The sequence below is a fragment of the Mauremys reevesii genome, linkage group 22, assembly GCF_016161935.1.
Source record: "Mauremys reevesii isolate NIE-2019 linkage group 22, ASM1616193v1, whole genome shotgun sequence".
In the NCBI taxonomy this organism is placed as follows: Eukaryota; Metazoa; Chordata; order Testudines; family Geoemydidae; genus Mauremys; species Mauremys reevesii.
In genome coordinates, this window is record NC_052644.1 from 9281254 (window position 1) to 9292694 (window position 11441).

Sequence of the window (11441 nt, forward strand, 5' to 3'; positions counted from 1 at the left end):
CAGGGCCTGGGGCAAATTGCCCCACTTGCACACACCCCTCCCCCTCCGGGCTGCCTGGTGGTGCTAGCAACAGCCCAAAGCATGGCTAAGATGAGACTGCGCGGTGATCTGGGATTTGTGGTGACCCCAAGCAGGAACGGCAGAAGGTCCCTAAAGGCAGCGACTGAACCCCTGTGTCGCCCCTTCTCCCTGAGCTCCCGCCCCTAGACTGCCCCGTCCCCGGAGGCCCTGCCCTTGTGCCACCTCTTCTCCCAGAGGCCCTGCCTCCATGCTACCCCTTCCCCCTGGTCCCTCACTGTCTCTTACCATGAGGCCCCCCCTCCACTCATTCCTCAATGTCCCCTCCCCACTCCAGTCCCCTTATGGCCAGTAAAAAGTGAGAGGGCCCTGGCCCCCTGGCCACTCCTGTTCACATGCCCCGGACCCTGAGTCCCTCCAGCACCACCCAGGCCAGATCTCCCGCCTTCTCGGGGAATTTCCCCTCCCTGCTACACTGGACCAGGGCAGGGTGGGTGCTGCAGCTGCTGAGCACTGGGATATCCCCCGTGCAGTGCAGCCCCCATGGTGCAGAAGTGCAGGTGAACCCAGCCCTGGGCTCTGACAGGCAGAATGTCCAACAGCTGCTTCCTCACAGCAACACCCAGCATGCCCTGCCGTATTCAGGCCTCCTATTTCAGCCTACTCTGTGCATTGCACATGTGAGCCGCAGTGCTTGCAGCTGTATGCATGTTACACACGGTGCATATAATTGGCAGCAGGACCACTGGGGGGCAAAAGGTAACAACAAGGGCAGTTTGCCCCACATCCTTGTTTGAGAGGGCCCCCAAACCAAGTGGCATTGTGGAGGTTGCGGTGCCACTCAGGATGGACCCATCCAGTTTGCTCTGCTACCCAGTGGGGGCTAAGAGTCCTGTGTACAGAGTACTGGGCAGGGTGATGTGTGGGGCCCAGCGGCTGAAGCAGGGATGGCTCCATAGGGGTGGGTGGTGACACCTGGGATCTCCCTGGCTCACACCATACATGTGCATGCCATGGGAAAACATTTATAGGAGCACCCCTGATCTGAGCAGAGCAGCCTCTGTGTCCAAGAGAGGATAAACTGAAAGTGAAAGAGGTTTGTCACAGTTACGGGAATCCAGTTGCGCTGCTGGGAAAATATTTTGTCATCCTTGAAAATCTGTCACTTCACTGCAATGTGTGTCAGCGGGGTCTGAGTGAGCTCTCCCCTGCCCTCTAGTGATGAGCCGGGGGAATCCTTTGGGAGCAGACTGGCTTTGCATAGACACGCCCACGCTGTCCAGCAGGTGGGGCTGCTTTCCCTGGTGACTATTTTGGCTGGTGTTGGGTTATTGGTCACTCTAGTAACAGGGCTAATGACAAGTTGTTATTCTTACTGCATGAGTAAAGGGCAGCAGAACCACGCTTAGCCAGCCCTGAATCAGGCACCCTTTTCTTTATACAGTCTCTGAGACCAGCAAAACGGCTGCACCGGTGTACAGTCCCATGCGTATAGGTTGGCTGTCCAACAACAGGGTTACCCAGTATTCATGTGAACCCACTGCCAAGGACAAAACATGGAGGGGCTCTTCTTGTGAGGAGGTATCTCCTTGGCCAGCCTGGGTATGCTCTAGGGTATGCAGATTTCCCTTTTTGGTCGGCCAGACCACAGGCCTCTTTTTCTGTTGTTTACAGGCACACGCAGTGTGTCCCTTTTTGCCACAGTGTTGACACACCAGGTCCTTACACCAGCATTCTGATGCCTGGTGACCCGACTTACCATAGCAGTAACATTCCTGACACCTCACAGTTTTGTGGGTAGGTTCTTGTGACACCATATGCACCCTAGGGGATGTACCGTTGGATTGTGCCTCCTTTGTAGCCAGTTCCATGGAGACAGCAATATCAATGACCTTATGTAAGGTAAGCTGAGCCTCTCTCAATAGGCGCTTCCGTATAGCTTCACTGTGCAGGCCACACACTAACCTGTCATGCAGGGCATCATTTAACATCTCCTTAAATTCACAGTGTTCTGCTAGCTTTCTCAAAGTTACTACAAATTGTACAACTATTTCATCTTCTTTCTGGTCTCTTTTGTGGAACCAATATCTTTCAGCAATTACTAGTGGTTTGGGAGAAAACCACTAGTGGTTTGGGACCCCAGGATTTCCACTATGTCACTGTAAGATTTAGTCTCTGGCTCAACACGGTGCAGTAAGCTGTGTATCCGGGAGTAAGTCTTAGCCCCTACAATACTGAAGAATATTGGCACTTTCTTCTCTTCTGTAATGTCATTTGCAATAACAAAAAGCTCAAAATGCTCAGTATACACATGTCATTGCTCTATAGTCTCCTCAAAAGGTTCCAGTGGCCCTGTAAGTGTAGCCATGATTTTAGTTTCAGTTTGCACAGTCAGTGCAAACAAGCCAGTTCTCACTCCCTTCCAGCAGCAAACAAGGTTTGTTTTGGTAGCTTAACTTCTACTTCCTTCTGTTGCTGGGGCAGCACAGAGATCCCATCCTCATTGCCACGTTGTTATATCCTTGGGGGCAACAGTTTTAGGAAGAAATCACTGGAGACACAGAGAGCTGTAAACCTTGGAGCAGCCATTTATTGCTACACACAGAACTAACCATCAGCCAGCCAAAACTGGCTGGGCTATCCCCTAATAATCTAATCAGTTGCCATAGCAACACAGGATTCTATTACCACGACAACCAAATACACAACACCTGGGTCAGGGGATTGGGATACAGGAGGGGATGCGGATTTATGGGCTCTGGGAGGGAGTTTAGCACCTCAGCACATAATAGAAGAGAAAGGAGCTGCAGTGACTTCATATAGACATAGAAACTGATAGAAGACTCTTAAATGCTCCAAATGTGAGAGGCAGAGTTTGAGGGAGGGAGTGTCTGTTCAATATTTCATAGTGTTCAGTCTCCTGGCGTAGCCCTGCAGCACTTGTATAAGCTAGAGAGGAACTGCAGTGTCTAAGCATTGACAGTCTAGGAATTGGGAGGCCTGTACCTTTAAGAACCCAGCCCCAGGAACCCGCCCTCTGTGCCAAGGCTGACATGCAGCATCTTATAAGAATGAAAAACTGCTCTGCACCCCACACCCTGCTATATTTACTAGCACAGCAGGTGGCTCATCCCACGGGGTAATTGTTCCCCCCTTTCCTCCTCCCTAAACGGGGGTTTTGTCCCCGCACAGGGTCTGGCAGCATCTCCCCTCTGGACTTAACCCCGGCTACCACCTCCCACCCGCGATTTTTTCCCTTCAGCCCCTCTTCTGCCGCTACCTACATAGCTTGATCCCCCCTGGCAGGAAATTTCTGCCCCCTGCTCAGACCCTGAGACCCCTCCCCGCTGCGATTTACCACCTGGCTTAATCCTTTTAAACGCCTCCTAAGAGGAGACCGCAAATCGTAAGTAGAAGTGAGGGTAGTGTCAACAGGGAAGGTTACTGGGCATGCTCAGTGCGGCCTCCGTGGGGTGAGTAGGCAAGTGGCAGGGTGGGGCAAGCCAACAGCTGGCTAGCGGGTGGGGTGGTGAAGAGGCCAGTGGCAGGGGTCAGGGTGAGCTGGTGGCGGGGGAGGGGTGACTGAGGAGGCGAGTGGGCAGCAGGGGGTGAGGAGGCAAGCCGTGGGGGATGACGAGCCGAGCGGCTGGGCAGTGGGGGGGGGGCAGGTGAGCCGGTGGCGGGGGTGGGGGGCTGAGGAGGCGAGCGAAGGGTGAGTAGGCGAGCAGGGGTGTGGGGGGATGACGAGCTGAGCTGGCGGGCAGTGGCGGACAGTGGAGCTGGCAGTGGGAGAAGGGGGCCTGAGGAGGCGAGCGGGAGCCCTTATATAAATCAATGGTACGCCCACATCTTGAATACTGTGTACAGATGTGGTCTCCTCATCTCATAATACAAGAACTGGGGGTCACCAAATGAAATTAATAGGCAGCAGGTTTAAAACAAATAAAAGGAAGTTCTTCTTCAGGCAGCACACGGTCAACTTGTGGAACTCCTTACCTGAGGAGGTTGTGAAAGCTAGGACTATAACAGTGTTTAAAAGAGAACTGGATAACCTCCGTGAATTTAAGTCCATTAATGGCTATTAGCCAGGCTGGGTAAGGAATGGTGTCCCTAGCCTCTGTTTGTCAGAGGATGGAGATGGACCGCAGGAGAGAGATCACTTGATCATTGCCTGTTAGGTTCACTCCCTCTGGGGCACCTGGCGTTGGCCACTGGCGTTAAACAGGATCCTGGGCTGGATGGACCTTTGGTCTGACCCAGTACGACCGTTCTTAGGTATGTTCTTATGGACGGGAGAGGGGTAGCCCTAAATCTATTAAACACAGAGAAATACCTACATTTTATCTGTCAGGCACAGAAGTGGTGCTTGCCTGTGCCTTTACTCCCTAATGCCATCTCTGTTCACCAGCAGTTTCCCAACTTTTTGCTTTAACCCTTGCATATCCCAACAAGGGCATGGCAGAGAGAGACAGAGACACACACCGTGTGTAGGAGAGAAAGAAACACACATTGTCACTTTAAGTACATTGCGCATGTACAAAGTACACTGCTTTTTAAGTAGATCAGCAAGTTGAGACAGCAGCTTCTGCCATTAAGCTCCCTCCTTCCTGAGCCTTTTGGTGTCCCCACCCTGCTCCATTGAGAAGGTACAGGAGTGGGGGCGAGGGGCGGAAGGAGGGAGTGGGACACCCTGACATTAGCACCCCCTCTGCTCCCTCCCTCCCACCCCCACAGAGCAAGCAGGAGGCTCCCGGGGACAGCTCCAAGGCAGAGGGCAGGAGCAGGACATGTCAGTGTGGGAAGGGACAGCTGAACTGCCCAGCAATCTATAGCCTGCTGGGCTGCTGCCGCACAGGGAACTTAGGGGAGGAGGGAGCTGACAAGGGGGCTGCCGGTCCACCCTGGTTCCAAGCCCCCACCAGCTAGCTTCAATGGGCTGCTCTTCCTGCAAGCAGTGGACAAAGCAGATGGCTGCTAAACAACGTTTTAAGGGAGCCTTGTGCAACTTTAAATGAGCATGTTCTCTAATTGATCAGCCACATAACAAGGAAACAATGTTAACCGGGACAACTTAAAGTGAGGAGTTACTGTAGTATGTTTGGGGTGTGAATGTGGCGTGAGTAAGGTTTGTTTTGTAATCAATAAAGAGCATTTAGAGTATTATATACCAACACTGTGTCTGGAATCTGCTTGCTCCCCATCCCATAGGGAGACTTCTATTGCTGGTCTAACAGTGCTCTGCAGGAGCTGCTGCTGAACAATCCCTCATTGCTGTGAGATGACTAGCATTGAAGACTTGGTTGATAAAGTGGATGTCTACCGGTGTGTGGGCATCCAGATAACCAACAACACCAGAGGCGATACCCTCGAGAACCCCCGGTAAGCAGGCTCCCATAGCCCCCTCCACGTGGCTTCGCAAGTCAGTTTGCGGCTGGTGTCTATACAGATGTGCCAGGGTGTGGGGTATGTGTCTGCTGCTGAATATCTATCAGTCCCCATACAACCCATCTATCTCTCCCCTGACCCCACCTGATGCCCCCACATGTCTCCCCTTAGTGTCCCTGACTGCGTCCTGGGCAGCGGGCTGCTGCCCCTTGCAGCTCCCCACTGTGCTCTGTTCTGCCAAATCCAGCATCAACTGCCACCACAGGGTCCTAGCGCCCCCCACCACTAATGCCAGGGCAGGCTGACCCTGACCCTGCCCTTCCACCTGAGATGGATGAATCCTTCCCTTTTCCAGCGGGACCCTCCACCAGCACAGGGGGAACCCCCACCCGCATTCACCGCTCCTGCCCCACGCTGGGCAAGGGGCAGCCCCATCCCCCACCCCCAGTGAGGCTAGAGTGAGGGGCAGCAGCAGGGGAGCAGGCGCACATGTGAGGGCAGCCCCACCCCCAACACAGGGGAGACGACGGGGCTTACTGGACCTGAGAGGGGCCCTAGGAGCACGTGCAGTGACAGTGGTGTGAGGTGAGTGTGCTGCCAGGGGGATGAGGGGAGCCCCTCCCCCGGAACTCGCTGCCGCCAGCGAGGAGAGGGCTGGCGGGAGTTGTCCTCTCTGGCCCCAGCCGGAGGCAGCCTGCCTGGACCCCAAACACCTCATCCCTGGCCCCGCCCCACCCCAGAGACCACACCCCTAGCCAGAGCCCTCACCTCCCCGCACCTCAACCCTCTGCCACAGCCCTGAGCCTCCCCCGGCACCAAGAACCGCTCATCCCCGCCCCCCACATTCCTCACCCCCGCACCCAACCCTCTGCCCGAGCCCTTCCCACAATCCCAAACCCTTCATCCCCAGCCCCATCCTAGAGGCCTCACATTTTTATATTATTTTTATATATATATATATATTGGCTTACAAGGTGGGGGGTCAGGACTTGGATCTGTTCTGGGCACCACCAAAAATTATACAAACCTGCCACCCCTGTATGTGTCCAGGACTAGGGTTGAGGGTGTTCAGAGGGAAATCACACTTTCGTTGGGGGGAGGGAGAAGAAGGAAATGTTTCCCTGGCCTGATGATTTGAAAGGAAACAGCTGCTGGAAGCCTCTTGGGAGATGGACTGGGGGCAGGTGATGTTGTGATAAGCCTGTGTTGTAATGTAAAGGTGTTCAGTGTATTTATTTCACATGGATACCACCTCCACATACATGTATGTCTGTCATGTACACTCACACGTATATGCCCACACATAGTCATACAAACATGTACACACGTGTACTCACACACACATCATACGGCTGTGTATGGTTCTGAACACTTTAGTTAATAACATAATGTGCAGAACCATGTAACGCTTTCAGCGTTGCCAGATTTCTACTGCATTAATAGCCCAAAGTCATTTAAATACTAGCCCCAAAGTAGCCCAATATATTTATTGAAACAAAGGTGGTTTTTTATTAAGCCATTGGTCTGTATATCAAATAACAAAGGAAAACTTTCGTTAGCTATCCAGTACAGATTTGATTTAAAAAAAATAAAAAACCTACAAGCCCCGGCTGGCGTTCATCCACATTAGCAACAAATCTGTGAGAAAACAATCAAATTCAAAATCAAACCCCCAAGGGGAATTTTGACAGGAAGGTCACTCCACCAACTGGCCCCCACCTCAACCATATTAAATTCCCCTTTACAGTTAGATCGCTACACACCCAGCCCAGATAAGACCCCCTACAAAAACTGTGAAAGCCAGTGACCCCTACTAAAAATCCTTCCACCCAGAGTCCCCAACACCCTAGGAAAACCCAGAACTTCAATATAAACTCTGTCACCCAGACTCCCCCTTCTTTCCCTCCAAGTCAACACCCTGATGCCCAGAGCTTCCTGCCACCCAGTAAAAACCCAGAGCCCCCCAAGAGACACCCTGCCACCTAGAGCCCCCCCTCACCCAGCCCTCTCATGTGCAGCCCCAGAGGGGCAGCTCTGGCTCCTCCTGCTGCCTTAGATCCAGCCTGGCTGCTGCTATCTCGGAGGCTGGAGGGCTCCTCCTTGCCCAATCCCAGAGCTTGCAGGAAGCTGCTGGGCTCCAGCACCTCAGCCCAGGCTCTGCAGCAGGCACTCCCACCCGGCAGGCTGCAGCTGTGTGAGCGGGGAGCAGGGCAGTGGGGGAGGCAGAGCCCAGCCCAGGTGAGGTTGGAGGGTGGGGGCCAGCCCTTATCTCCACTACCTTGTGCCTTGGTCATGCAGGAAAGATCCCCCTGCCCTGGGGGCTGGCTGAGGTGGGGCTGTGCTCTCTTGTCCAGCGACCTGTGTGTCCCCTCTGCAGATGTAGTGGCTGGACTGTGACCCACCCCAGCCCCTAGGCTCAGGATTCCCCTGCTGCTGGGACACAGTTATTAATTATTGTTCGGGATGTTGTGTAATGAAGGAACCCCATGGTGTTTTCCTCCAGGACTTACTGTTTCAGTGGCTGGGTCAAGAATGAGCCTGTGCCCCAGATCTCCCCCGGTTCTTCAGAGAGCTGCGTGTTTGTGAAAACAAGTGGCACGGCCTGCGGGAGTGTCGGGGTGCTGAGCTACGAGTCCGATACTTTCACCCTGGCCATCATGTTCTCCAGCCCCTATGACCACGTGCAATACCGCAATGAGTTTGCCCTCGAGGTCTTCCCTGGCAGAAAGCACTTCGACAGCATGGAGCGCCTCTACCAGTACATGTACAGCTATGACCCTCCCTATATATGCGAGTCCTTCCAGAAAATGATGCTCACTGATGGCAAGGATGGTGAGCTGGAGGTGACCAATGAGAAGATCCAGGTGAAGGCCACCATGTCCAACCAATATAAGTCCATCATTAAAGTGCAGATCGAGGAAAAAAATCCCTGCCCCAATATGACAAAGTAGGGGGCTGCTGGTGGGAAATAGTGACTTTCTTTCTCTCAGCTTGAGTAGACAGCGATGTGCTAGCTTTGCTCATGTTAGTGCACTAAGAATGGCCAGAGCGGTGTGGGTGTTGGGAAGAGCTAGTCACCCAAGTGCACTCTCACCTGACTTCCTGGTGATGTACTTGGGTGTCTAGCCTGAGCTGCTGCCCATGCCACAGTGTCCACAGTGCTGTTTTTAGTGCACTAGCACATGGGAGGAGGGATAGCTTAGTTGTTTGAGCATTAATGTGCTAACCACAGGGTTGTGAGTTCGATGCTTGAGGGGGCCATTTTGGGATCTGGGGCAAAAAAAATAGCTGGGGAGTGGTCCTACTTTGAGCAGGGGGTTGGACTAGATGTTCTTCTGAGGTCTCTTGCAACCCTAATATTCCATGTCTGTCTACCCAGGCTGGGCAATATCAAGGTCTCCAGAGTTTTATCATCATTTTATTAAAACGTTTTGTTTCTTGCTTATTTTTTAACCTCCAAAATAACAGGTGTTGTCATATGAAGACCTGAAGTTTAAGCATTTATCATGGTGATAAAACTCCCAGAAAGCTTTGCAAAAAGTAATGCTAAAAAAGAGAATATAGAATTATTAGCAAATAAGAGCTACAATTCTTGTACATGGAAATATGTTTCAGATCCTGGCCTTTGGGTAGAGCTGTATAAGGTTGTTTTTAATTGCATGTGTGCTTGCCAGGTAAAATATAATTGGCTAAGCTACTTAAATAAAAGTTACACATTCTAATGGAAACCAAAAGAAAGGGATAAGTAGATAAGATCATAACGTAAGAATGGTCATACTGCATCTGCCCAATGGTCCATCTAGCCCAGTGCCAGATGCTTCAGAGGGAATGAACAGAACAGGGCAATTTTGAGTGATCCATCCCCTGTTGTCCAGTCCCAGCTTCTGGCAGTCAGAGGTTTAGGGATACCTGGAGCATGGGGTACCATCTTGACTAGTAACTGTGATAGGTTCCCCCCTCGCCTGGCAACGAGTTTCACAGTTTGCGTGTATGTTGCATGTATGTTGTATGCCCCCAGTGCTGGTCGGGTGGGCAGTGCAACTGGAGCTCCCCCAATCCTGGAGCGCTGGGCAGGCAGCATGGTCCCAGCACCGGTAGTACGGGTGGCATGGTGTGACGTGGCCCCAGCCCAGGGGTCTTGTGCGCACCACGACCCTCAGCCTGCCTACCCCAGCCTCAGCCACAGAAGGCAGGAGCGGGATTGAGGGTGGAGCGTGGGTGGGGCCACGCCAGGTTTGTTTTTGGGAGGCACAACCTTCCCCTGCCTATGATACCTGCTGCCCGTGATTGTCCTGATAAAATGAGAGTAGCAACATTGTATGTAAAGTTATACAATTCCATTGCATGGTGTTAGTAAGACATATTCGAAGACTGGGGAGTGGCCCCTCAAAAAACTTCATCTTACAAAGAAAGCGCTTGGCATTTCCATCCACACAGACTTTTTGTCTCCTGAACCTCAGCTGGAGATTCTTCTCAAAGAAGGAAGGGCGGATGCCGCAAATCATTCCTCCCTTTCTCTGTGCCCATGGCACCCATGGCACCTGGAGAACAAAGGAAGGAGCATTGGACCAGGGGAGGGATCTTGACTGAAAGTTCAGTCAGTAGAACTGCTGGAACATGTGGTGTGAGAGCTTGCTTTGAATTCATTCCAGTTTGTTAAGTTAGGCATTAGTTGCATTTTGCTTTTATTTTTCTTGTAACCGGTTCTGACTTGTGTCTCGTTACCTGTGTTCACTTTGTCTATCCTTTGGTAGTTAATAAACTTGTTTTATTGTTTAATCTAAACCAGTGTGTTTGCATTGAAGTGTTTGGGAAAACTCCATTTGGGGTAACAGGATTTGTGCATATCATTTTCTATTAATAAAAGCCGGACTTTCTGTGAGCTTATATTGTCCAGGAGGGTGCGCGGCAGTACAAGAAGTACATACCTGGGGAAAGTTTGGGACTGGGAGTTTCCTGGTGTCCCTCTGCAGTGTAACTCCTGAGTGGCTGGCTGCAGCACTCACACAATAGCAGTGTAAAAGGCACCGCAACTTAGAGAGCTGAGGGGACACAGCAGTTCATCAGTCCAGATTGTATCCTGGGTATGTCACAATCCCCCCTCTGTTATCTCTTTTCTTTTTAATCTTTCCTTGCACTGAAGCTGTTCCATACCACTAAACAATTTTGTTGCCCTTTTCTATTTCCAACATATTTTTTTTGAGATGGGACAACCACATCTGCACACTGTATTCAAGATGTGTGTGTACCATGGATTTATAGAGAGGCAATATGATATTTTCTGTCTTATTATCTATCCATTTGTTAATGATTCCCAAGATTCTGTTACCTTTTTTGACTGCAGCTGCACACTGAGCGGATGCTTTCAGAGAATTATCCAGGAGGACTCCAAGATCTCTTTTTTGAGTGGTAACAGCTAATTTAGGGCCCATCTTTTAGGGAGACTGGAGTGTCTAAGGAAATTGCTCGTGTGACTTGTGGTTAGCCGGTGGGGTGAGACCGAAGTCCTTTTTGTCTGGCTGGTTTGGTTTGCCTTAGAGGTGGAAAAACCCCAGCCTAGGGCTGTGACTGCCCTGTTTGAGCAGTCCAATTGGTCCTGAATTGGCACTCTCAGTTGGGTCCCGCCAGAACCGCCTCGTCACAGGGGGCCCAAAGCCTGAATGCACCTGAGCCCTGCCACACCTGGGGGGGGCCAAAGCCCAAGCCCCACTGCCCAGGGCGGATGGGGGCCCAAAGCCAAAGCCTGAGCTCACTGCCCCATGTGGGGAGGCCAAAGTCCAAGGGATTCAGCCACAGACGGGGCGGGGTTGGCTATAACCTGAGCCCCGCCAGTCAGGGTTGAAGCTCCTGGGCAGTGGGGCTCGGGCTTCTGCTTTGGCCCCAGGCCCCAGCAAGTCTAACACCAGCTCTGGCGACCCCATTAGAACAGGGACGGGACCCACTTTAGGGTCCTGACCACTCTTGCCAACTTTCACACGGTAAATAGGCAACCCGACTTTCACAATAAGCCAATAATCAAGCTAATCCCATTTCAAAAC

The 11441-nt window shown here is 52.0% G+C and overlaps 1 protein-coding gene across 2 annotated transcripts; it reads left to right on the forward strand.

Annotated features, from left to right (window-relative positions):
• Positions 1 to 2728: 2728 nt before the first annotated feature.
• On the forward strand, positions 2729 to 10124 carry LOC120388128 (DELTA-actitoxin-Aeq1c-like). 2 transcript variants are annotated; one of them, XM_039509748.1, is made up of 3 exons: positions 2729 to 3424; positions 5227 to 5397; positions 7907 to 10124. In XM_039509748.1, exons 2-3 carry the CDS (start codon positions 5297 to 5299, stop codon positions 8352 to 8354), a joined length of 549 nt encoding a protein of 182 aa, XP_039365682.1. In that variant the 5' UTR covers positions 2729 to 3424; positions 5227 to 5296; the 3' UTR covers positions 8355 to 10124. The 2 variants fall into 2 exon arrangements, with proteins under 2 accessions (XP_039365682.1, XP_039365683.1); XM_039509749.1 differs by having other exon boundaries at positions 2729 to 3157.
• The last annotated feature ends 1317 nt before the right edge of the window (positions 10125 to 11441 follow it).